The sequence below is a fragment of the Zygosaccharomyces rouxii genome (genome assembly GCF_000026365.1).
Source record: "Zygosaccharomyces rouxii strain CBS732 chromosome D complete sequence".
Taxonomy (NCBI): Eukaryota; Fungi; Ascomycota; class Saccharomycetes; order Saccharomycetales; family Saccharomycetaceae; genus Zygosaccharomyces; species Zygosaccharomyces rouxii.
Window position 1 is genome coordinate 1,432,022 of NC_012993.1, and position 25,131 is coordinate 1,457,152.

General features: G+C 39.4%; 10 protein-coding genes across 10 annotated transcripts; 6 read left to right on the plus strand and 4 right to left on the minus strand.

Annotated features, from left to right (window-relative positions):
• Positions 1 to 67: 67 nt before the first annotated feature.
• ZYRO0D17380g (uncharacterized protein) lies at positions 68 to 4,216 on the plus strand (the record flags this gene model as incomplete). The annotated part of the gene is made up of 1 exon (XM_002497140.1): positions 68 to 4,216. The coding sequence occupies one exon, from the start codon at positions 68 to 70 to the stop codon at positions 4,214 to 4,216; it is 4,149 nt and encodes a 1,382-aa protein (XP_002497185.1).
• A 109-nt stretch (positions 4,217 to 4,325) lies between these two features.
• Positions 4,326 to 4,877, minus strand: ZYRO0D17402g (uncharacterized protein; the record flags this gene model as incomplete). The annotated part of the gene is made up of 1 exon (XM_002497141.1): positions 4,326 to 4,877. The coding sequence occupies one exon, from the start codon at positions 4,875 to 4,877 to the stop codon at positions 4,326 to 4,328; it is 552 nt and encodes a 183-aa protein (XP_002497186.1).
• Positions 4,878 to 5,066: 189 nt separating this feature from the next.
• On the plus strand, positions 5,067 to 6,341 carry PET494 (Pet494p; the record flags this gene model as incomplete). The annotated part of the gene is made up of 1 exon (XM_002497142.1): positions 5,067 to 6,341. The coding sequence occupies one exon, from the start codon at positions 5,067 to 5,069 to the stop codon at positions 6,339 to 6,341; it is 1,275 nt and encodes a 424-aa protein (XP_002497187.1).
• Positions 6,342 to 6,543: 202 nt separating this feature from the next.
• On the plus strand, positions 6,544 to 6,945 carry TRM112 (RNA methylation protein TRM112; the record flags this gene model as incomplete). Its single annotated transcript, XM_002497143.1, has 1 exon — positions 6,544 to 6,945. The coding sequence occupies one exon, from the start codon at positions 6,544 to 6,546 to the stop codon at positions 6,943 to 6,945; it is 402 nt and encodes a 133-aa protein (XP_002497188.1).
• Positions 6,946 to 7,354: 409 nt separating this feature from the next.
• Positions 7,355 to 9,937, plus strand: ZYRO0D17468g (uncharacterized protein; the record flags this gene model as incomplete). The annotated part of the gene is made up of 1 exon (XM_002497144.1): positions 7,355 to 9,937. The coding sequence occupies one exon, from the start codon at positions 7,355 to 7,357 to the stop codon at positions 9,935 to 9,937; it is 2,583 nt and encodes an 860-aa protein (XP_002497189.1).
• A 455-nt stretch (positions 9,938 to 10,392) lies between these two features.
• MSH3 (mismatch repair protein MSH3) lies at positions 10,393 to 13,413 on the minus strand (the record flags this gene model as incomplete). The annotated part of the gene is made up of 1 exon (XM_002497145.1): positions 10,393 to 13,413. One exon carries the CDS (start codon positions 13,411 to 13,413, stop codon positions 10,393 to 10,395), a length of 3,021 nt encoding a protein of 1,006 aa, XP_002497190.1.
• Positions 13,414 to 14,131: 718 nt separating this feature from the next.
• Positions 14,132 to 20,398, plus strand: CDC39 (CCR4-NOT core subunit CDC39; the record flags this gene model as incomplete). The annotated part of the gene is made up of 1 exon (XM_002497146.1): positions 14,132 to 20,398. One exon carries the CDS (start codon positions 14,132 to 14,134, stop codon positions 20,396 to 20,398), a length of 6,267 nt encoding a protein of 2,088 aa, XP_002497191.1.
• Positions 20,399 to 20,786: 388 nt separating this feature from the next.
• On the plus strand, positions 20,787 to 21,968 carry ZYRO0D17534g (CDC50/LEM3 family protein; the record flags this gene model as incomplete). Its single annotated transcript, XM_002497147.1, has 1 exon — positions 20,787 to 21,968. The coding sequence occupies one exon, from the start codon at positions 20,787 to 20,789 to the stop codon at positions 21,966 to 21,968; it is 1,182 nt and encodes a 393-aa protein (XP_002497192.1).
• A 146-nt stretch (positions 21,969 to 22,114) lies between these two features.
• On the minus strand, positions 22,115 to 22,789 carry MSO1 (Mso1p; the record flags this gene model as incomplete). Its single annotated transcript, XM_002497148.1, has 1 exon — positions 22,115 to 22,789. The coding sequence occupies one exon, from the start codon at positions 22,787 to 22,789 to the stop codon at positions 22,115 to 22,117; it is 675 nt and encodes a 224-aa protein (XP_002497193.1).
• A 216-nt stretch (positions 22,790 to 23,005) lies between these two features.
• LYS9 (saccharopine dehydrogenase (NADP+, L-glutamate-forming)) lies at positions 23,006 to 24,346 on the minus strand (the record flags this gene model as incomplete). Its single annotated transcript, XM_002497149.1, has 1 exon — positions 23,006 to 24,346. The coding sequence occupies one exon, from the start codon at positions 24,344 to 24,346 to the stop codon at positions 23,006 to 23,008; it is 1,341 nt and encodes a 446-aa protein (XP_002497194.1).
• Between the last annotated feature and the right edge of the window lie 785 nt (positions 24,347 to 25,131).

Sequence of the window (25,131 nt, forward strand, 5' to 3'; positions counted from 1 at the left end):
AATTCTGATTTTAGTTTATCCAAGGGAAGCTGTCCAATTCAAGTCTTTTCAACAACAATCAGAAGGAATGAAATACTTTCGCTTAATTCTGGCTTTAGCGCCAGTTATTGATTCGTCTTTCGCTCAATTTAGTCCTAATGCTGGTGGATCAAGTGGCCCAGGTGGCAGCAATGATACCAGTACACCTTCTTCAATTGCTCCAGCTCCTTCTGGATCTTCATCCTTAAGCAGTTGGGGTGTATCTAGTGTACCATCTAGCACACCTCCAAGCCCTTCTGATACAACAGTCTTTGGTACGACCACATCCAATACTGAATCCTGGAATACCGTTGTTGTTTCTACAGAGGTCTGTTCCCATGAAGGTTGTACTAATTCAATGATCACAACCACATCTAAACCAGATAGTACTAGCGCACCATCCAGTGCTTCATACGGTATTCCAAGTTCCTCTCACAGCTCGCTTGCTGCACGCTCATCATCCAGTGCACCCTCTGGTCCATCTGGAAGCTCCAGCGTACCATCTGGCTCATCTAATACTCCATCTGTGCACACCGCTTCAAGTCTCTCTACCGTCGTAACTACAATTAGTGGTACAACGACCTCTTACGTTACATGGTGCCCCTTGACTTCCGGCTCTAGTTCACCATCTAGTGCGCCATCCGGACCATCTGGCTCATCTGGTGTTCCAAGTTCCTCCTACAGCTCGCTTGCTTCACGTTTCTCATCCAGTAGCTCAAGTGCTCCTGCTAGTAGCTCAAGTGCTCCTGCTAGTAGCTCAAGTGCTCCTGCTAGTAGCTCAAGTGCTCCTGCTAGTAGCTCAAGTGCTCCTTCTGTTCCATCAAGTTCCGATACAACAGTCGTAGGCACGACCACTTCAGCTACTGAATCCTGGAAAACCATAACTATTTCTACTGAGGTCTGTTCTCATGGAGGTTGTACTAAATCGATGATTACCACTACATCTAAACCAAGTGCATCATCTAGCGCACCATCCAGCGCACCATCCAGCGCACCATCTCTCTCTGTACACACCGTTTCAAGCCTTTCTACCGTTGTGAGTACAATTAGCGGTACAGTGACTTCTTACACTACATGGTGTCCCTTGACTACCACTTCTAGTTCACCATCTAGTGCACCATCTAGCAGTTCAGGTTCATCATCTAGTATTCCAAGTTCATCGTACAGCTCAGTTGCTGCACGTTTCTCATCCAGTGCTTCCGGTAGTTCAAGTACTCCATCTCCAACTGTGCACACTATTTCAAGTCTTTCTACCATTGTGAGTACAATTAGCGGTACAGTGACTTCTTACACTACATGGTGTCCCTTGACTACCACTTCTAGTTCACCATCTAGTGCACCATCTAGCAGTTCAGGTTCATCATCTAGTATTCCAAGTTCATCGTACAGCTCAGTTGCTGCACGTTTCTCATCCAGTGCTTCCGGTAGTTCAAGTACTCCATCTCCATCTGTGCACACTATTTCAAGTCTTTCTACAGTTGTGAGTACAATTAGCGGTACAGTTACCTCTTACACTACATGGTGCCCGTTGACTACCACTTCTAGCTCACAATCTAGTGCAGCTTCCAGCCCAGCTGTTAGCTCAAGTACTCCAGCTGTTAGCTCAAGCACTCCAGCTGTTAGCTCAAGCACACCAGCTGTTAGCTCAAGCACTCCAGCTGTTAGCTCAAGTGCATCATCTGTTAGCTCAAGTGCATCATCTGTTAGCTTAAGTGCACAATCCAGCCCATCTGCTAGCTCAAGTACTCCATCTGCTAGCTCAAGTATATCATCCGGTAGCTCAAGTGCACCATCTAGTACACCATCCGGACCATCTGGCTCATCTAGTATTCCGATTACCTCCTACAGCTCGCTTGCTGCACGCTCATCATCTAGTGCACCCTCCGGCCCATCTGGTAGCTCAAGTGCTCCATCTAATGTCACTACTCCAGTCAGCAGTTCTACCATTGGTACTACTACGTCAGGTTCTGATACAACACTCGTTGGTACGACCACTTCAGCTACTGAATTCTGGAAAACCATAACTGTTTCTACTGAGGTCTGTTCTCATGGAGGCTGTACTAAATCGATGATTACCACAACATCTAAACCGAGTGCATCATCTAGCACACCATCTAGTATTCCATCTGGTCCTTCCAGTAGCTCGAGTGCGCCATCTCCATCTGTGCACACTGTTTCAAGTCTTTCTACCGTCGTGAGTACAATCAACGGCACATCGACCTCTTACACTACATGGTGCCCCTTGACTTCCGGCTCTAGTTCACCATCTAGTGCACCATCTAGCACACCATCCGGTCCATCTAGCAGTTCTAGTGCACCATCTAGCACACCATCCGGTCCATCTAGCTCATCTAGTGTTTCGATTACCTCCTACAGCTCGCTTGCTGCACGCTCATCATCTAGTGCACCCTCCGGCCCATCTGGTAGCTCAAGTGCTCCATCTAATGTCACTACTCCAGTCAGCAGTTCTACCATTGGTACTACTACGTCAGGTTCTGATACAACACTCGTTGGTACGACCACTTCAGCTACTGAATCCCGGAATACCGTAACTGTTTCTACTGAGGTCTGTTCCCATGGAAGCTGTACTACATCAACAATTACCAGCACATCTAAACCTAGTACACCATCTAGCACGCCATCTGGTAGCTCATCCTCTACTAAACCAAGTGGATCAACCTCAAGTGGCTCAAAACCCGCTAGTTTGACAACCACCTCCGAATCGAGTACTCCAGTCCTATCTTCGTCCCAGGCATCGGAAACAACACACATTACTTCTAGTATTTTAACAGTAATAACCACCGTTAGCGGCACTGCAACCTCTTACACCACTTGGTGCCCATTAACGTCCACTACTGTTGGTTCCTCTACGGGCTATATTCCAGTTACCTCGGCTTCTAGTACGCTATCATCTACTGAAGCAGGTTCCAGCTCTGGTCCCTCCTCTAGTACTTCTTCCTCTGTTCCATCATCTACCTATTCTGAAAGCTCTTCAAGTGCACCATCTGTTCAATCCTTTAGTTCAAAACCAGCCTCAAGCAGGCCTGGTAGTTCTCTGGTTTCTTCATCCCAAACTGAAAGCAAACCATCCACTGCAAGCACCGTATCTACCGTTATTACCACTGTCAGTGGAGTTTCAACTTCCTACACAACTTGGTGTCCATTGACTTCTTCGACTGAGTTCGGTGCTCCTTCTAGTAGTCCAGTATCTAGTAGCGGTGATACAACTTCTACCGCAGTTTCAACCACTGAAGCAACTCCAGCCCCATCTTCCTCTGGTGCAGCCCCAAGTTCTTCGGCGTCTGTGGAAGCATCCTCTCATACTACTGATACTTCATCAAGTACACCTCAAGCTTCTAGCACAATTTCAACTGTTATAACTACAGTTAGCGGTGTATCCACTTCTTATACCACTTGGTGCCCATTGTCTGATTCTAGTGCTACTGCCTCTGGTTCTTCTTTTGCTGAAACTTCTCCAGCGGCTACTGGATCTACAGCTCCAAGTCAAGCTATTTCTAGTGGAGTTCCTTCAAGTACTTCGGCAGCATTTTCTTCACTTGCACCAGCTTCTCAAACCACTTCTTCACCAACTTCAACCGGCGGTGTTACGACTGAAGTGGCTAACTCTTGGAAGACCGTCACTATTTCGACCGAAGTCTGTTCCAATGGTGCTTGCGAAACGTCTGCCGTTGTAACAACCACTCCACATGTGATTACTCACTATAGTACCTATGTTTACACCAGCAGCTGGGGTAATCACTCGTTTACAAATACAAGTGGTCCCGTACCGTCCTCGACAAGCCTCCAAAGCTCATTGGCTCCAACTACAGCAGCACCAAGTGCAAATTCCACTCTTTCCACGATCCAAACTACCATTAACGGGACTTCAACAGTTTATTCCACTTGGTGCCCATTGACTGCAACTTCCTCAGACCACGTTACTGCTAGTGAAAATACCAAAATACTAGCTTCCACTTCAAGCACCCTGTCTTCTAGTTCTCAGGTACCCACGTCAGCTGCTAACAATAAGAACATTGATGCTACAGCAACTAAACCAAAGGGTACTTCCTCCTCAGCTCCTAATGCTGGCGCTTCCACATTTTCCGGACCCTCCATCTCTGCTTACAGTGGTGCAGCCGGGAGATTGATTAGGAACCGTTCTCTATCTTTATTAGGAGCTCTTGTATTCCTAATTTGATAACCAAATCGTAACTTTTCAAAAAGTTTAAAGTAAAGCTCTAACCTTTTAAAATTCATCTCTATATATAAAAAAAAGAGTATTACTAGTGATCCAAAATTTTTCTTTTTTACTTTCCTTTAACAACTTCAGACTTGAATTCAGTAACTGTCACTTCTTCCCCAGAATCATCGTCGTAATCATATAGTTCACCATCTTCTAATTGAAACTCCATTGTCTTACCAGAGCTCAATTCCGCTAAAAAGGTCAAGTTATCGGGGTAGAACCCAGTTACTTCACAACCCCTACAATCCAATGACAGAAGGAAACACTTCCCTTGAGTATTCCGTAAATTGTGCTTCTTTCTCTGAACTTGAGTTTTTTCAATATTTTCCTTATTATCTTCAACTGCATCGTTATAAAGGGAATCTTCAAACGGATTCAAATCGATAGAAACTTCTTTACCACAAAATTTACATTTCATAACAAATGATGCTTCACCTCTACTCCCTGGCAATGGAGTCCTTTCAAATCTGTTTATAACCACTGTCGAATCGTGCTTTTCCCTACAAGATGTACATACTAGATCAAAGGTATATTCCGCAGGATTAGACTCAGTATCTTTGGGGCAGATACGCTTGATATTCTCAGAAAGATTAGCATCGACAACTAAGTACAGCATCTCTTAATAAAATCCCAGAACCGCTTCTCTTTGATCTCCTTATCCAATACTATACTGTGTAATAACGTATTCTGCCTTTTTTTTTTTTTTTCAGTTCAAGCTTAATGAAAAAAGCTCTTGATAATGATATACTAGTTAACGTAGAAAAAGCATCGCCACGAACAATTTATACCCTCCACCCCCAATTCGATGCATAAAAACCATTTCCGTACCGTCTGGAGGCGATGGTACAACACTAGCATCAGGAGTGGTTTTTTCCCCAACGCTAGAAGCCATGCTGGTGGATTATTGTTGAATTCAAGACACAATAGTGTAGCCAAGACTCTCTGGAAATATTTCAATGCACCTGGAAATTTAATGTTTGTTACTTGTAATTTAGTCACATTTGCAGGATTTGTTACCATAAATTCAATGACAACTTCGAATCGTGAAAGATTGACAGAAGCCAAACTTTTAGCAGCGGAATCGAGCCTTGAAGTTGAAGTACGAAGTGAAGAACAGGAGTCACCTCTCACAGAATATACTACTAGTAATTTTTGGTGTCCTGCTAAATCTCCACCATTGGCCACATACGATTCACAAATGGCAAAGATGTCACTTTTCCACATGTTATATGCCTTTTACCTGTACAGAAGCGTACTCATCGCTGAGGAAGATAGGAAAGTACGACTACCTGAAGATTGGAAACAGGAAGTAGGATATCTTCGAGACAACAACACCACCAGAACTAGCTGCACTCACAAGGAGATGGATAATTTTTATAACGAATGGAAACAAGAATTCTTACAAGTATTTGCAGATCTCAACAAATCACAGAGATTTAATCTCCCTACATGGAAAGACTATCCCAAACCATTGAAAATTATATGTGAAAAATTATACCACAATGACATGGAAAACATTCATGATTTTGCAGACTTTTACGATCAGACGCCCTCATTGGGTTTTAAAAGATTGTTAAGAAGGTGGTTATTAGACTATACCCATCTAGTCTCTGCAACACCGTCAACTGCAAATGAAAAATTCTACAGACAACTGTTGTATGATAGCCAGGGAGATGAAGTTATATTTAACAATTTTGCATCCCTACTTTTGAACCCAACAGATAATCGTAGGACTTGCTTCCTACCGAAGCAAGACCTGTACCAAATTCAGAGCGCATCCATAGACACCGTACTACTGGTACTTCAGGGCTATGTTCATCAAAGAGAGAAAATGGGCAAGAATCATAATGGCCCCATAATAAGACTGCTATCAATGCTGAAAAAGGATTGTGTTGTAGGTCCAGGAGATCAACCCAAGAGTAAATGTGTTAGAATAATGCTCCCGACAGATGACCAAAGAGATTTATTAGAGATGATTATGACACCCCAAAAACGTAAAAAGAGTTTAGCACTGGTTTCTCATCATTCAGAGGCCATAAAACTGCTAGACTCAATATCAAGATGGAATCGTCCTACCTAGGCGGCAAACTTAACGTGCCGGGAAATCGGTATTATTTCTCCACTTGTTTTATGATATCATTAACGACGAATCTGAAAAATTTGAAAAAAAAAGAGATGAGATGAGATGAGATGAGATAAGATGAGAAGGAATAGGAATAGTAATTGGAACAATAAGAAAAGTAATCCTATTCCATTGCATTGGTACCATTCCCTCAATCACCATGAAATTACTTACTTCTAACTTTCTCAAGTGCTCAGTTAAAGCCTGTGATAACAGTAACGAAAATTTCCCACTACGATACGATGCGAACTGTCAATTACAACAAGATGAAAGCATCGATTGCAATCCAGAGTTTCTGATCAACATTTTGGAAAGAGTGGATTGGAACGCGTTGGTTCAAGTAGCATCAGATTTAGGCAATAAAAGTTTACCACCACAGAAACCAGAATTGTCGCCAGGCGATGACTTAACAGATGATGACTTAGCAATTATTAGAGATATGCACAGTTTACTCATCCAAACATCGATTGTTGAGGGCCAGATGTCGTGTAGAAACTGTGGTCACGTGTACTACATCAAGAACGGTATACCAAACTTATTACTACCACCACATCTTGCATAAGGGAGAAACACAAGCATGCATGCTGATAGACACTTACACTGAGGATCCACTGGAATTCGTTTCGTTATAGTATTGCTATAAGTTTATTATTATGTTATATAGAGGCATTTGATTTACTATTCACCATCGTATGGGATGATGAGCTTACCAAGCCCTTTTCATACGGAAACTAAAAGGAGAATATGATCAACATGGGAAACCATGCTGTTGGTGACACATTTCAGTTGAAATTAAGGTTTGTAGGAGTGGTAAGAGGTTTAAAGGAGTTACAACTTCAAGTTCAGTTCAATTCAATTATTAGGAATACCTAGGGTTAGTTTCCAATCTTCGTTTCAGCGTTTTTCCTGAGCTTTTTCTCTTTCACTTTATTCTATACCTCGAATTCTTACAAATCTTTTGACCACCAAGTATGGACGAAGACCTATACGTACGCCCTGGCCCAGTTATGGATAAAGAAAGAACTAAATCATTTGTTAAGCGTTTCCCCCGTTCATTGAGACGCAAGGATGGTGCCGGATCCGTTAGTAATGGTAGCACTTCGAGTATAGGGACTAATCAAAACACGGAAATTGGTGGTATATCCGATAATTCAAACCCTTCTGATAGAGCAAATACACCGATTAGTGATAATGGTGGTAATGACGAATCCTCTCACACGTCGGATCCATCTCAGTCCTCTCAAGCTAAGCAACAACAAAACCAGACGGCTCCTAGTTCCAAATTGACCAAATTGAAACACATTTTCCAAACCAATAGTAATAACGGCAATGGTACCAGTGCAGCGGCATCCGGTGGATCCGAAACCAATAATTCTACTGCGTCTTTGACTCCACCGTCTTCTTCCACTGCACCTGCTAGTAATTCCAATTCACCAAGGCGCAGATCTCCATCTACGCCAGGAAATTCCAATTCAAATGTAAACTCCAGCCACTCTCATGGCCCAGGGTTGAATGATAAGGTTAAGAGCAAGACTGACCCCAATAAACAGTCAACAACTGACCATAATCCATTTAATGGTGATGATTCTTCATCTTCTCAACCTGGGAAGAATGACAAAGATGCACCAACTTTACCTGATACCCAATCCTCTCAAGAATTAGATAACAGTTTTAATTCACAATGGACGAAGTTTACAGAATATCCGGCTGTTCCGTCTTCTTCGTCAACTGCCGGCTCAGGAGTTTCCACTAGTAAAGACCATAGAAGTTTGAGTAATCAATCGCTAAATGAAATTAAGGAGAACGAAGAAGTGCACGAATTTTATACTAAAGATGGTATCAGGGCCTCATCACCTTCAAAGGCAGCTTCATCTCCACCAGAAAGTTTTCACAGTCCAACTAATTTGACGCCCCAAGATACTTTTCTACCTTTTCCAGCAATCGTTGTTGGAGTCGACAATGAATATGAAGATGAATCTAGTTCACGTATTACAAGATCACCAGATCGTAGCACTCACAGAGCCCATCGTGGTTCTTCACCACCAATTCCTTTACAACAAGATAAATTATCAAGTCAGCAAAAAGAGCAACGGGAGCAATCGGATAATATTTTACAGACTAAACCGATTTTGAGAAGAGCTTCTTCAGTACCGAATGTTCTGAAAAGTAAAAGACTTGTCAGTGAAAATGGAGATGGTAATAATGCTACGGTTCAAGCCAGCATAGGTTCATCATCACCATCTAAGGCCTCACCACAAGTTTCTAGCGATTATGAAGAACCAAAGAGATCTTCTAGGTTGAGGACGAAATCATTTAGCAACAAATTTCATGATATTAAAGTGGGGCCAGGATCTTTTGAGAAAGTCAGAATTCTAGGTCAAGGTGATGTAGGTAAGGTTTTTCTGGTCAGAGAAAAAGTTTCTAATAAACTTTATGCCTTGAAGATTTTTTCTAAAGCTGAAATGATCAAAAGAAAAAAAATCAAACGTATACTGGCGGAACAGGAGATTTTGGCCTCAAGTAATCACCCTTTTATCGTGACTCTTTATCATTCTTTTCAGTCTGAGGATTATCTATACCTGTGCATGGAATACTGTATGGGAGGTGAGTTCTTTAGAGCGCTACAGACAAGACGTTCCAAATGCATATCAGAGGACGACGCTAGGTTTTATGCAAGTGAAGTCATTGCTGCCTTGGAATACTTACATCTGATGGGGTTCATTTATAGAGATTTGAAACCCGAAAATATTCTTTTGCATAAATCGGGCCATATTATGCTTTCTGATTTTGACCTCTCCATTCAAGCTAAAGATGCAAAAGATCCTGTGGCTAAAGGTACCGCTCAATCCACTATAGTCGATACAAAGATTTGTTCCGATGGTTTTAGAACCAATTCATTCGTCGGTACCGAAGAATATATTGCACCTGAAGTGATTAGGGGCAATGGTCACACTGCTGCTGTCGATTGGTGGACCTTGGGAATTCTCATTTACGAAATGCTTTTCGGATGTACGCCTTTCAAATCATCTAATACCAATGAAACTTTCTGCAACATTTTGAAAAATGAGGTTAATTTTCCCAATAGCAATGACATTGGAAGATCTTGTAAAGATTTGATCAAAAAATTATTAATTAAGAACGAACTAAAGCGTTTAGGTTCTAAGATGGGAGCTGCAGACATCAAGAGACATCCATTCTTCAAAAAAGTTCAGTGGTCCTTTTTGAGAAACCAAGAACCACCATTGATTCCAGTTTTAACGGATGACGGCTACGATTTGACCAAATTATACGCGAACAAGAATAAAGGCAACGGACCTTCCAATGGTATGAGCTCATTTGAAAAGCTTGAACGTAACATGTTTGAAGAAACTGTGGAATACGACGATCAAGTATCAGACACCGATCCATTCCATGATTTCAACTCCATGAGTCTCATGAAACAGGACAATAATTCATTAATTTACGGTGACAGCAACTCCTACGGTAAAATATCGTACACTCCTAATTCAAATAGGTCAAGGAGTAACAGTCATAAGGGCTTTTTCAAAAGGTAGCAATATAGGAAGGATAAAAATTTAGAAAAGTTACAATAAAATACAATATCAGTGTCAACATATGAATATCAACATCAATAAGGGAAAAATGGTATAACAAAATTTTTTTAACAAAAAATAAAAAAAAAAGAGATGAATTCTAAATTAAATGGGGGACATAGGAGGGCTTAAAGTGTATTATTATTCTTACTTGTTCTCATAACGGCCGTCATTTAAAACATATTATTATTACAATCACTATCGTCATCATGAGCATCAGTCTATACTGTTTTACTATTATTATTGTTTTGATTTTTTTTTTTAGTTGAATAATACCAGTGTCCCGGCTGCCTTGTAGACGTTCTTATTATCAAACTGGTAAAGATCAAGGAGTTGAGAAAAATGTGTATGAACAACCAAAGATGAGAGTGAGATCTATATTACGCTTGTTAGCATGATCGATACATCTATAACAACTATTTTGCATTTAAATCTATTAGCTTCGCGACTTTTTGATTCATCGAAATTGATGGGCTCGATAGAATCTTCTTGATTCTCCAAGACAATTCCAAATTTTGAATACGCTCATAATCAGCTCTCATATGTTCTGAAATTTCATAGGCTCTGTTTATAATGTCTCTATCAAGGTTAGCCAATCTGGCAACATTTAAACCATAAGAATTATGTGCAAATCCTTCTTTCAATTTGTAAAGAAATACTACACTGGGCCAATTTTCACCTGGTTTCCTCTCTTCCACAAAATCCATATGGTAATGTCGCAGTATGGCAGGATTGGGTAATCCTGACATGGAGTAATGAGTCGTGAAAAGAATAAAAGGACATCCATTCATAGTTAAAAAATACTGCAGAACAGTAAAGGCAATAGCCTTACCATCTTCAGTGGAAGTCCCTCTACCCACTTCATCTAACAGTAGTAGTGAGTTACTTGTGCTATTCTTAATAATCTGCATGACCTCTAATAGCTCCACTTTGAAAGTGGATTCACCACGAAGTAAGTTGTCATAGGCTCCAATTCTTGTGAATATATTATCAAAAATGCTTAATTCCAAATGATCTGCAGGAACAAATGATCCAATTTGAGCAAGCAGGACTAAAAATGCCACTTGCCTGACGTACGAAGATTTACCACCCATATTAGGACCAGTTATAATGAGAACTTTACCATCCTTCTCTGACATCTTAATATCATTGGAAACATAATTAACATCGAGAGATTCAATGACAGGGTTCCGTGCGTTGACGGCATTAATGCATTGCTTCTCATCCGTAAAAATGGGACGAACATAATTTGCATTACATGAAGTGGCTGCTAACGCTAGTAAAGAGTCATAATTTCCGATGTTACGGATAAATTTTTTCAATGGTTGATATTCTTTAGTGATCTTTTGTAAAAACCTTCTATATTCTGCTTCCGCTTCATTGTATAACATGTCCTTGTGGTACTGCAATCTTTCCACCAATTTTATAGTAATTGGAGTGTGAAATCTGCTTACCATCTTAGTGTTATTAACCTTGACCCAGTCAGGGGGTAAATTTTTAAGTTGAGAATTCCTCACTTCAATCAAATATTCAACTTCATCCTTATATTTTAGGTAGGGACGACCCAGCATCTTTTGAACTCTATGTAACTCTTCAGTCAATTCATCCTGAACGGCCCCGATCTCCCTCTGTCGCTGGATGATAACTTCAGAATTATCGTAGTTGTTTAAGTTGAAAAATCCTGTGACGTGCTTTTCCATGTCCTTTTCCATTACTGCAGATACGTTTATCATGGACATCAAATAAGGCATTGGTGAATTATCCAAAAAATCTGCCATTTCTTGGAAGAGTGTGGCCAATAATTTTGACCTATGATAGAGAGCACCATTTGAAGATCTGATCTCAGAGTTAATGTAAACAGAGTGGGCAGAAAAATGCCCTCCAAATAGTGACAACTGCTTGAGAAAAAAGTAGACTTCTTTACGAGAAGTTCTACCATATGCAATGCGATTTAAAGTTCTTAGTAGATCTGGGGTATTTTTGAGGAGTTGATTCAATGATTCAAAGAACAGCTTGTTGATTTCTTCTTTAACACATTCAACGGCATCCAACCGATCTTCTATATCAGTTCTGTTTAACAGAGGTTTCGAAATCCATTCCCTCAATTGTCTATAACCAAATGCCGTCCTTGTGTGATCCAAAACCCAAAATAGAGATCCTTTACCACTACCATTTGTGAAAATGTCCAGACTTTCCAATGCATTAGAATTGAGTAACATGTGAGCCTTTGAGGAAAATGGCTTATAATTAGAGGCAATTAATAGAAGTTCTTCATTCTTATAATCCTCCAGACAGCCAAACAATGCTGATATAAGTTTGAAAGTTTCAGCGGGTAAATTCAGATGCTGTTTTAGTCCTTCTAATTGCGGTAAAACTGTCTCTTTCCGGTCCTCTATTCTAAGAGAGTCGTTATTTGCTCTCTGAAGCACCTTTGTAACTGCATCTGGTAAGTTTCGATACGTTATAAGTTCAACAGGTTCCAAATATTTCATCCTAAGTTCCAGTTGACTTGTACTATGCTTCTGTTCTTCGAACTCGTCATGAATCACTTCACCATTGTTAAGATCAACAGAGACTAACCAGTAATGGTATGTACCATCATCATGACATTCTACATCCAATGCCCAAATACTACTGGTATCACCCAAGATACGTTTTTTATCGGACTCAACGGTATTATTGATACCATAGGTAGCCTTTGACACCGTAGTAGTCACCTTACGTTCAAAAACGGTACTTTTCAGAGAATCAGCAGAATATTTTTTTAATGCGCTAGTTTCAACCTGTTCTACTATACCAACTTTCAAATTTCGAGTAACCAGTCTCACAAGATGTACATTTATTCTGGAATCAGGGAAAGAACAATAGGCAAACTGTTTATGTTGTAGGTCCTGTGGGTCCGAATCATCAAGAGTCAATTTCCCAGGTACTAGTTTAATGTGCAAAATTCTACTTGCCACGACAGCGTCTTGTGCAAAACATTTGTACTTATACCCAACTCTAACCACTAATAATTTATCGAAATTCTTCAATTTGAGTTCTTTTACTTGCTGATCCAATGGTGTCAATTTTGATGAAGTTTTAGGTGATCTACTAGCTGCAGTTTTCTTCTTCTTAGGTTTTACCTCTTGTACTTCTTCTTCCTCTTGTTCCTCTTCATTATACTCTTCCTCATCATTTTCTGGAGAATCCTCCTTAGATTCAGTGAACTCCTCAGTGTTCTTCTTGGGAGCTGATCTAGCTCTTTTCTTATCACCTTTCACAGTATCATTGACAGAGACGTCGATCTTACTGGTTCCATCAGTTGGTCCAGACAACCCATCAGCGTCATGTGTGCTGCTGTTGGGTTTACCCCCATTGTTACTAGCCCTATTATCCTTAGAGTCACCTTTTGACACTGATTTAAAGAACTTGCTAATCGTAGGCTGAACAGCCATGTTAGATCCTCCTCACAAATCCCTCTGTGAGCTTGTTTGTCGTTCATATTGTACAGTACGTCTACTACATCTTTTAACGCTTCAACAAGAACACACGGATCTTGGTGCTAGAAGAAAGAATACCCTAGGGAAAAGACTACGAAAGGAATCACTAGAAAGACTGCTAAAAAGTGCAATTGGTTCTCCAGCAGGACTTTATATAGTTTATCTTGTATCTTGAACTTCTGAACCCCGGAAAGTACCTCTCAGACAAGTTTCTGAGCTACAAAATGCTTCCAAATAGGGGTAAACGAACCGGTAGAACCAATTGAAACTATCAATGGGCGGTGAAACGTACTGGAACCATCGTTAAAGTTGGTATTCATTACTATATTCTCGAGCTTCTTACGGAATTGGTGAAAAACTAATATCACGTCTAACGACATAGTAAAATTTTCGTCCAAAGGGGCTCTTTTAAAAGGAAAACATTTGAATTTGAATGCTACACGCTTTCAAGCGTTGGGGGCAAATACAACAACACAATATCAGATAATACAAAAATTAGTGTAGGAGAGCGTTGTTAGCTGGTACGTGCCAATTGTGGTTGGATTATTTGTCATTACGTTAATACGTGCTTTTCTTTTACATTTACTAACACTTTTTTCCTTCCTTTGTTTCAAAAGAAGGTATACATACATTCAGAGACACATACAGACAGAGGCACTCTTTATTATTTTACATGCAATCATCTGCATTGCCTAAGGACCAAAATAGACAAGAGAAGGAAGCTATTCAGATAATTAGTTCTCAGATAAGCTTGTTGATTACATCGCTTACACAGGATAACTATACGGCGGTATCAAGAAATATAGATTTTTTACTCGAGAGGTCCGATACCCCTGTTTACGTAAAATATTGGAAAAGGTTATTAACACTTTGCTCGAACGATATCAAAAATACTCATAGGTTACAATCACCTGAGCAAAACTTAATTCACGGATTACTAGGGAATTTAATCTTTAGATTACAAGACAAAGTTCCTTCAGTTTGGCAATTATTGAAGAATCAAATATTTGAAAACGTTGAGTTTTTGAGCGAATCAGAATTAGAAACAAGTGATATCGATCAATTGCTACAAAATCAGTGGGTTCAACAACCAGATTACAGGAAAGAGATAAAAGAGTTGGAACAAGTACAAAATATCAAGATGAATAACGCCAAATATCTACAAAACTTCTTAGCGGAATGCACCGCGGCCAATTTGGCCAACGATTTGACCGATCTACTTTTTTCATTAAGTGGTGAAGCAAGAAATGATATGACTGCATTAATGATGTCGGAAATTATATCTCCAGGTTCGCAAAAGTTGCAAAGAGATCCTACAAATAGTTGGTTTACACCTCTGGCGATTCCTGAGGCTACGAATATTGGTTACCAAATTTCTAAAGCTTTCAAACATTTTACAAAGGAGAATGTTAATTGGAATAGAATCTTCAATCTAATGTCAACAAAATATTTCTTAGGGAATCCAATTAAGCCTTCCACAGCATCATTGAGTTCATTTTTTGCATGTTTAGAGACAGGTCCTTTAATCGATCAATTTTTTAGTTGTGATTGGGATTCTTCTTTCAAATTACAAATAGCATGTCTTTTACACCATTGGTCCCCACAACAGTCGTGCTTTGATCTACTAAAAGTGGAAGGTATAAAGAAGGTAACCGATGTGGTACCTAATTCTAAACAATCACTGCTATACCTAATGTCAGTGGCATCATTAGATTTAGAACTTTTCCTCTTAAGAGATGAATTGGTCAATCACCCTATGCTACCGTACTACCAAGAATGTTTTTTCGAAGATTTTAATTTGGTTCCGGAATCTCTGGCTTTTGCCCTAGTGGCAGATATCAAGCATTTTACACTATTGATAGAAAATAGCACCATAATCGATGAGATATTAGTGACATTACTGGTACAAGTTTTTGAGAAAAGCCCCATGGTGATGGGCGTACTAATTAAATCTATTTCAGATAATGAAAAGATTGTGGACGCTGCTAAGATTATCATTAGCAAAGATAACTTACCAATTGCCAATTTTGCTAAAATATTGGCAGATGAAGGTAAATTAGATTATGTGATAGCAAGGATCTCCTTCAATGAAGTATTCCGTATATTACCAAGTGCCAGGAAAGTAGGTTGGGATGGATTTGGTGAGTTTGTAAAGAATAATTTGGATGTGAATACGGCTCCAGTGATTTTAGATTGTCTAGATGCACAGACCAAGATGACAGATGCCAATACTACTTTCAAATCTTCCAAAATCTTCGATTTAGCTGCATTGAGTTTTTTAATAAATCTCTTAATCGATTTTCCCTTGAAACCATTCGATCGTGATAGATTTGAATCGATTCAATTCTCATTGATTATTGCCTTCCCACGTTTGATCAATTTCGGATGTGGTCATGATGAAGCTATATTGGCTGATGGTGGATTAGTACCATTCACTACAGAAGTGGAAAAAGAAATGCAAAGTTATTTGCAAAAGATGTACAGTGGTGAGCTGGCAATCAAGGATATTATCGATGTATTAAGGAGATTAAGAGACAGTGATGACACCAAAGATCAAGACGTGTTTGCATGCATTACCCATGCAGTTATTACAGAATCGAGCTTTTTTAGAGATTATCCACTGGATGCATTGGCAACAACATCTGTTTTGTTCGGATCGATGATTCTTTTCCAATTATTACGTGGATTCGTATTGGATGTGGCATTCAAAATTATTTTGAATTTTGCCAAAGAAGGTCCAGAATCTAAAATGTTCAAATTTGCTATCCAAGCCATTTATGCTTTCAAGATACGTCTCACTGATTTCCCTCAATATTGTAAGGACCTGCTTGAACAAGTGCCTCGTTTACAAAGTCAGCCTCAGGTGTATCAAGCTGTAATAGATGCTAGTGTTCAAGCGGATAGGAGGGCACAAAATTTCATCGATGATGCAAAACCAACGGTTGAAATGATACCTCTAAGGTTCTTCAATGTGGAAGAACCTCTTTCACAATCACAACAAGAGGCGCCACCTAAGGAAATCATGGAAAAGGTATTATTTGTGGTTAATAACATTACCATGGATAATTTTGACAGCAAGATATCAGATTTAGGACCTGTTTTAATCCCTAATTATTTTTCATGGTTTTCAAACTATTTGGTGAATCAAAGAGCAAAGACTGAACCCAATTACCACAAACTCTACAGCAGGCTTCTAACAGCACTTGGATCTAATTTGCTTCACGAGTACATGATATCAGTTACTTTAAAACAATTATTTGTGATGCTAGCAACGAAGGACATTCAGGCTATCGACAAGAACCATTTGAAGAATCTATCATCTTGGCTTGGTAGTATTACTTTAGCTGTCGATAGACCTGTTAAACATAAAAACATAGCGTTCAGGGAAATGCTACTAGATGCTTACCACACAAAGAGATTAGAAGTCGTGGTTCCATTTGTGGCAAAAATATTACAGAATGCTTCAGAATCAAAGGTTTTCAGACCACCAAACCCTTGGACTTTGGGTATCTTAAAGGTTCTGGTAGAATTAAATGCAAAGGCAGACTGGAAGTTAAGTCTTACTTTTGAAGTAGAGGTTCTTCTGAAGGCATTCAACTTGAAACCAGGAAGTGTCCAACCATCAGAATTCTTAAATGTCGGTGACATTACAGAAGAACTATCAGGTGCGTTGAGCAAAATGACTATTGAACAACAACAATCTGAACAGCAGAGACAAATGATTTTAATGCAACAATATCAACAGCAAATGTTACTATTCCATCAAAGACAACAGAGACTTGTCAACACGGGTATGGTGCCACCTGTGGAGCAACTGCCCATGGCAGCCGCTGCAGCTACTGTGGACAACGCTCCAGTAAATGATAACCCATTTAGCAATCTATTCGGGTCAACGATATTCGTTACCCACCCAGATTTGAAACGTGTTTTACAGATGGCAATCGCTAAATCTGTAAGGGAAAACCTTCTACCCACCGTGGAGATGTCGTCTAGCATAGCTGTTGTTACCACACTCAAGATCGTTCTAAAAGATTTTGCTACCGAAGTCGATGAAGTGAAATTAAAGACCGCTGCTGTTACGATGGTCAAACATTTGGCACAAAGTCTTGCTCGTGCTACTTCGGTCGAGATTTTGAGAGAAGGTGTTCGTTCTACAACCCAGTCTTTAGCTCCTAATCTAATGAGCCTTCCTACATCTCCTGTCGAGGAATTAGATACCGCTATCAATGATAATATTGGACTGGCGGTTGGTCTGGTGGAAAGAGCAGCTGTAGACAAAGCTGTACAGGACATTGGTGAACAATTGTTACAGCCTATTGCTATCCGCCGTTACCACAAAGAAAGAAGAGCAGATCAACCATTTATGAGTCAAAACACGAACCCATATTCATTGGCTCTACCAGAACCTCTCGGGTTAAGGACTGGCGGTGTCACTAATCAACAGTTCAAAATATATGAAAATGCAGGTAAGTTTACTCCTGGTATCGATGCAACAACAGCAGCAACAACAGCGGCAGCGACAACAGCAACAACAACAGCACCTAACCTGAATGTTCCTTCCTTGCAGCAAACAGCCAACCAACAGATGTTACTACAGGCCCAACAACCTAGACAACAACCACAACAGGCTCAAATGACTCAAGGAAACCAACAAATTCCTCAACATGGCCAGGGACAGATCCCTATCCCAAACCAACCAATTGGAGTTCCTAGTGAATTAGAACAAAATCATAGAGTTCTTGTTCATCTAATGGATGGTCTAGTCATGCAAATTAAGGAGAACGCAGAGAAAAGAAGCTTGGAAGATCTGGGTAACCGTAATCCAATCAAAGCCATCATTTTCCAAATCTTAACTTTCATTGCGAGAAGCTCTCAAAAGGATCAGCTTGCTTTGAAAGTGTCACAAGCTGTTGTCAACAGTTTGTTTGCAACGAGTGAAAGCTCTTTGTGTAGAGAGGTATTATCCTTACTTCTGGAGAAATTATGTTCTCTTTCTATTGTGGCTAGAAAGGATGTTGTTTGGTGGCTTGTTTATGCCTTAGATAGCAGAAAGTTTAACGTCTCCGTTATCAGGTCACTGCTTGAAGTCAATTTGATTGATGCCACCGAGCTCGACAAAGTTTTGGTGACTGCTATGAAGAACTCTATGGAGAATGCTGTCGAGTTTTCCATGAGTTTAATCCAGGACACAGTCTTATCGGATTCTCCAATATTAATGCGTATGGATTTTGTCTGTACTTTAGAGTACCTGGGTAGCTTGGATGATTTTCAGGTAAAGAACTTCTTTAATGATTACGAAAACCGTCAGGTTCTTCCAGTAAAGAAGGGTACACAGGTCACTAACAGTGAGAGGAACTATTTGGTATTTACCGAATGGGTTAAACTATTACAAAGGGTCACTAGTGATGATGTGGTCACTTCTGTATTCGTGCGCCAGTTGATGGAAAAAGGCGTTATTTCCTCCACTGACAAATTAGTTGAATTCATAAGAGCTGCATTAGAACTTTCGGTATTTTCATTTAAGGAAAGTGATCCCACCGGTGAAGTGTTTACTACCATTGATGCGCTTGGGAAACTCATAATCAAATTGATGTTAGCCCAAGACTTATCCTCCGTGAGCAGGACAGAGTATCTGAACACCATTTTGTCTGTGATTGCATTAGTCTTCTCCAAGGACCATGAAGAAGACGATACAACTTTCAACGAGAGACCTTATTTCAGATTATTGTCCAACTTGCTTTATGAATGGGAAACTATTCGTGGTCACAACTTTATCAAGATTAAAGACCAAAAGACGAGAAAAGATTTCATTTCTTTTGATACTGAATTTTACAAGATTTTCTCATCTTACTTACATTCTTTACAACCAATTGCTTTCCCCGGTTTCTCATTTGCATGGGTTACTCTAATTTCTCATAGGATGTTTTTACCAACGGTTTTGAGGCTACCGGAGAAGAGTGGTTGGAAGAGTTTGACTCTTCTGTTGATCGATTTGTTAAACTTCTTGAATCAATACACCCATAAAAATGAAATTCCAAATGCTGTTTCGGTGGTTTACAAAGGTGTTTTGCGTGTATTGTTGGGTATTTCTAATGATGTTCCCGAATATTTGATCGAAAACCATCACGAGCTAATGAATAATCTGCCATCCACGTACTTCCAGTTGAAGAACGTTATCCTTTCCGCAATTCCAAAGAAGATGGTTTTACCCAACCCTTACGACCCAGGATTGTCCATGGCAAACATCGATTTGTGCCAAGAACCTCCAAAAGTTTATTACGATCCTGTTAATGACTTGAAATCACTAAAGAAACCAGTGGACAATTACTTGCGTATTCCTTCCAATTCTCTCTTGAGAACCATCGTCTCTGGTTTGTACAGGACAGAATACGAGATGAGAAATGGTGTAGGGTATGATTATTTCACTACTGATATGAAACTTGTACGAGCAATAGTTCTCCATGTAGGACTTGAAGCCGGTCTAGAAAACCAAAAAATGTCATCCAGTGCTGTCTTCAACACAAAGTCCTCTTACTACACTTTGTTGTTCAATCTAATCCATGAAGGTGTTACAGAGCTCAAGTATCAAATTATTCAAGTCATGATTGAGCAATTAAGATACCCTAACTCACACACTTATTGGTTCAGTTACGCTCTTAAGAACATGTTTGTCTCTGACGACTGGGGTGAACAACGTTCTGAAGTACAAGAGATAATACTGCGTAACCTTTTGGAAAGAATCATCGTTAACAGACCTCATGCTTGGGGTGTCTCAGTGCTATTTTCTCAACTATTAAGAGGCAAAGATGTCAATTTGCTAGAATTACCGTTTGTGGAAAAATTCCCCGAAATTAATGTTATACTGTCTCAACTGCATAAGCATCTGTCAATGGAATCCGAAAACTCTCAACAAGAAAATGGAGCTACAGAATTGTCATAATTCTCATAAAACCAATCTCATCTTTCAGCATTTTCCGCCCATTTAACAACTTCCATTCTTAATGTAACAAAAACAACAACATAGTTGTACATGTACCATATTTAGAGATAGTATAATTGTAAATATTTTTTCAAAAATTTTGATGTTGGATAAGAAATGCCTAAAATTGTTATAGAAATTATTCTACTTATTCTAAACATCGGTATTAGTCTTGTAAGCTTCGCGCCCTAAAGCATCAAATCAACATCGACTTGAGCAAGTAAAAAGCTTCAACAAAAAAGCTTTAATTCTCTAAAGATAAGGAAAGACTTCTAAAGAAGTCTGTTATCGATAGCTATAGGATTCTTAAGGGCCTTATATTCGTCATTAGGACCAAAAGTACAGTATCATGGTACTTTTCAAACGGAATAAAATATCATTAAGTGATACAATCCCATCAGAGGAGCCGCAAAAGTCTAGAAAACCTCCCAACACTGCTTTCAGACAGCAAAGGCTTAAATCGTGGCAACCAATTCTCTCACCTCAAAGTGTTCTGCCCCTTTTAATTTTAGTTGCATGCATTTTTGCCCCCATCGGTGTTGGTTTAATCGTTAGTGTTTCAAACGTACAAGATCTAGTAATAAATTATAGTAAGTGTCATGAATTAGCATCAAAGGATTCATTCCAAAGCATACCAAACAAATACGTTCATTCTCATTTTAAGAAAAGTCTATCTGTAAAACCAAGTTGGAAACTCGATGAAAACAAAAACGGTGACTTAAAGTGTCAGTTACAATTCGAAATTCCAGATAACCTGAAGCGTTCAGTCTTCATTTACTACAAGTTGACCAACTTCTATCAAAATCACCGTAAATATGTGGAATCTCATGATACTGGTCAATTAAAAGGTAAAGCGATCCCCCCAAATAATTTAGATAATAATTGTAACCCATTGAAAGAAAAGGACGAGAAAGCTGTTTATCCCTGTGGACTAATTGCCAATTCATTGTTTAATGACACTTTTTCCCAAACTTTAAAAGGCCAAGGTAATGCTACCGATTATTCGTTGACGAATAAAGGTATTTCTTGGAAGACAGATCAACATAGATTTAAGAAGACTTCTTATAACGCTTCTGAAATAGTACCACCACCAAACTGGATAAAGAAATTTCCCCAAGGTTACACCGATGATAATATACCAGATATATCTACTTGGGAAGAATTACAAGTGTGGATGAGAACTGCGGCATTGCCAACCTTCTACAAATTAGCTCTAAAGAACGAAACTACTGAATTACCGAGCGGTAATTATACCATGGAAATCGGGTTGAACTACCCTGTATCAATGTTTGGTGGTACTAAATCACTCGTCTTGACGACAAACAGTGTTATTGGTGTTCGTAACATGTCCATGGGAGTTGTCTATTGTATTGTAGCTGGTGTATCAGCCCTGTTTGCCATTATATTTTTAATCAAGGTGATCATACGACCAAGAACAATGGGAGATCATAGTTATTTGAGTTTTGAAGAACCATTTGAATCGAGGGAAAGATCACCATCTGGTAACATTCCCACTAGAGAAATTTTGTAGTATATTTACCTACATATTTACCTACTTAACGTTGTACTTATAGGCTTTTTTTTTTCGTTTTTGAATATAATAATATACAATCGAACCTTCCCACCTTACTAACCTAAAGTTGTCCAAAACTCTTTCACAAATATATTGATATGTTTTCAAAAATTGAATGAATTTTTGGTATTATTTCTCTTTAATCTATCACGCATCATAGATGAAGAAGAAGCTGTATTTGACCTTGTAGGACCAACAGTTGTCTGCTCGGAGGCTACATCAGAACCTGTACTCGACTGGGTCATAGGCCCCATATTTAGAGATCTTGATGGGTGATGTGATCTTGAATCCGATGATGGCATTGATCTCGAAGGTTCCTTATTATAAATTCTTTGAAACGACATACCGGCAGATGTATGATGCTGTCTTTCACTGCTACCAACAGGAGACGAACTCTTACCATTCGATTCCTTATGGGTTGGATCCCTATGCGAAGAATTTCCACGTTCCCATGATGCTTTTCTTACAGAACTCCAGCTATTGCCAATGCTTGAACCTAAATTATGAGAAGACGAAGAAGGTTTGCTTTCTGCCTGTTTCTTCAAAATCTTCTGTTCATCAGGGAGATCTTCCTTCTCACCCAACCAGCCTGGGAAACCTGTAAACGGCTCTTGATTCTTGTAGAATTTCACAAGTGTCTTATGAACTACTGTTGAGTTCGGTGAATCTCCATCAGATTCACCTTTTAGTGACAACCCTGCTAAAGAAGACTGTAGCGATTTGGTTGAATTCCTGAATTTATTCCAAAAATGCTGTGAATGTTCAGATGAGGCACTCATCTTGGAGGCGTAAAAGACGATATTATGTGCTTTGTGCTTGTTTCTTGACAAGCGAAGTTATTAACGATGTGTTCACGTCAACCGATGGATGCCCTTAATGAGCATACAAGGGTAAACAAAGTCAACTCAACCGTAAACTTAATGAAAATTTATAGATGAATATGATCGATTCTACATATATAAATAAACATACAACCTATCTTTACATGCAAAACCTTAAGCGATTGTCTTTTCCTTCATGTAGATACCGTATTTGTCCTTTAAGTTCTTCATAATTGGATCGTTAATTTCTGGAGAGTATGGAGCTCTTAGACCTGAACCCTTAATGACACCATCAAAGATTAGCTTAGCTGCGATAGAAGCTGGGTATCCGACGGTAGCAGCCATAGAACTGTAACCACCAACCTTACCGTAGTCAACCAAAGTGGAAGTTCTAGTTTCAGTGGAACCATCAGCCCATTCAATACCGAATTTGTGTTGTAGTACCACCAAATCGCGTTCACCTTCTTCGTATTGCATTAATTCTTCTAGACGTGCACACAAGGTATCTAGAGGGTTACCCTTAGGCGTTATTAGAATATCAGAGAAGAAACCCAACCAGTTGAAACCTGCCAAGATTCTTGCTCTATCTTCTTCACTTTGCCATTTAGTTTTTGAATCGATAACCTTAACCAAATCTTCCTTAGAAGAGGAGGAAGCACCTAGGAATTGCTTTAGAGCTTCTTTCCAAGGCAATGCCTTAGTGAAAGCTGATTCTGGGTCTTCACTCAAAAAGTTAATGTCCACAAGAGCTTTAACGAATTCAGGGAAACCTTGGTATCTTAGAGTACCTCTAATGACAGTCTCAGCTTCTGGGATTTCATATAGTTCCTTGAAAACTGTGGAGTCTCTGTTTGGATAAGCAACAAAAGCGAAACCAGGGTAGATGAAATATGGTTTAGCGGTAGCCATTAAATCTTCAGAAGAAACGACTTCCACTTTACCGTCCCTCCAAAATTTAGCGGTATTTCTCAATGCTAATAGAACACCTCTAGATGACCATGAGAATTTGTAACCCAATGGATTATCGGAGTCTTCTGGGGCTGGTAAACCACCACAGAAGGATAAGAAAGACTTGATCTTACCACCAACTTTGTGAACTTCATCAATGGTCTTAACAGCATATAAATGATCAATACCTGGATCCAAACCAATTTCATTCATAACTAGAATACCAGCTTTCTTGATTTCAGGTTCTAATTCTCTCAAAGCTGGAGAGATGTAAGAGGTGGTAAGCACATTTGTCTTTGTTCTGATGGCAGATTTAACAACATTTGGATGGTAAATGTATGGGATCAAAGAGATGACCAAATCGTTTTTCTCCAAAAGGGAATCCAATTGAGAATCGTTGGTCACATCAACACTAGCAGAAGCAGATTTGGATGGCTTAGCTAATGCTTCAGCTTTTGCCAATGTTCTACAAGCAACAGTGACATTGATGTCTTTTTCGGCAGCAAGGGAATCAACCACTGGTTGGGCAACAAACCCGGATCCTAACAATAGAACGTTCTTAACCATTCTATATTCTTATTATTCTTATTTTATTATAATTATTATCTAATCTTGTTAGACTGTCCTCACAAGGTAAGACATGTTTCCCACCACTAGAATCCATCTGCTTTAAATATCGTTAATTTCTGCCAAATTCCATATTTCATTCGAAATTCCGGTGTGAAAAAAGATGCAATTTTTCACCTAGTTAAAATCCCGGCGGAACTTTTGATTAGAGTAATAGTAATGAGAGCCATAATCACTGAAGATGAGCCATTCAAAGACTACCAGTGTCAATACGGGAACAATCCTGGGGTATTTCCAACGGTATTCCCAAATGCAACACTTTTATCCTGCGTGTTATTTTTGCTCCATAATGTCTGCTGTTATACCTCACGGAACAACTAATGCTTTGATATTTTCACCAAATAATTTTCTGCAATACAGAAAATTCTAAACTATTCAATCATGCAGCCGCAATGGTTCCAGAGCTAATAAACTAACCGCCATTTTCTTTTATCTTAAAGTCAATTCTTCATTAATTCCATCTGCTACAGCCGCACGCTGATCGCGATGGTCGAAAATTTTTCAAAACGGTGGAAAAAACGAAAAAAAACTTCATATATAAGAGGCCTTACTCATCTCAACTCATACTGTCTTACTTCTTGCAATTTACATTTTTTCCCAGTCTCTACGGGACATTATCTCCATGCCTATGACATCAACCAGATAGCTGTGGTAAACGAATCCCGTAGATAAATTCTTTATTGGCACGAAAACTGGGAGCTTATCATATTGATAGGTGACCGGTA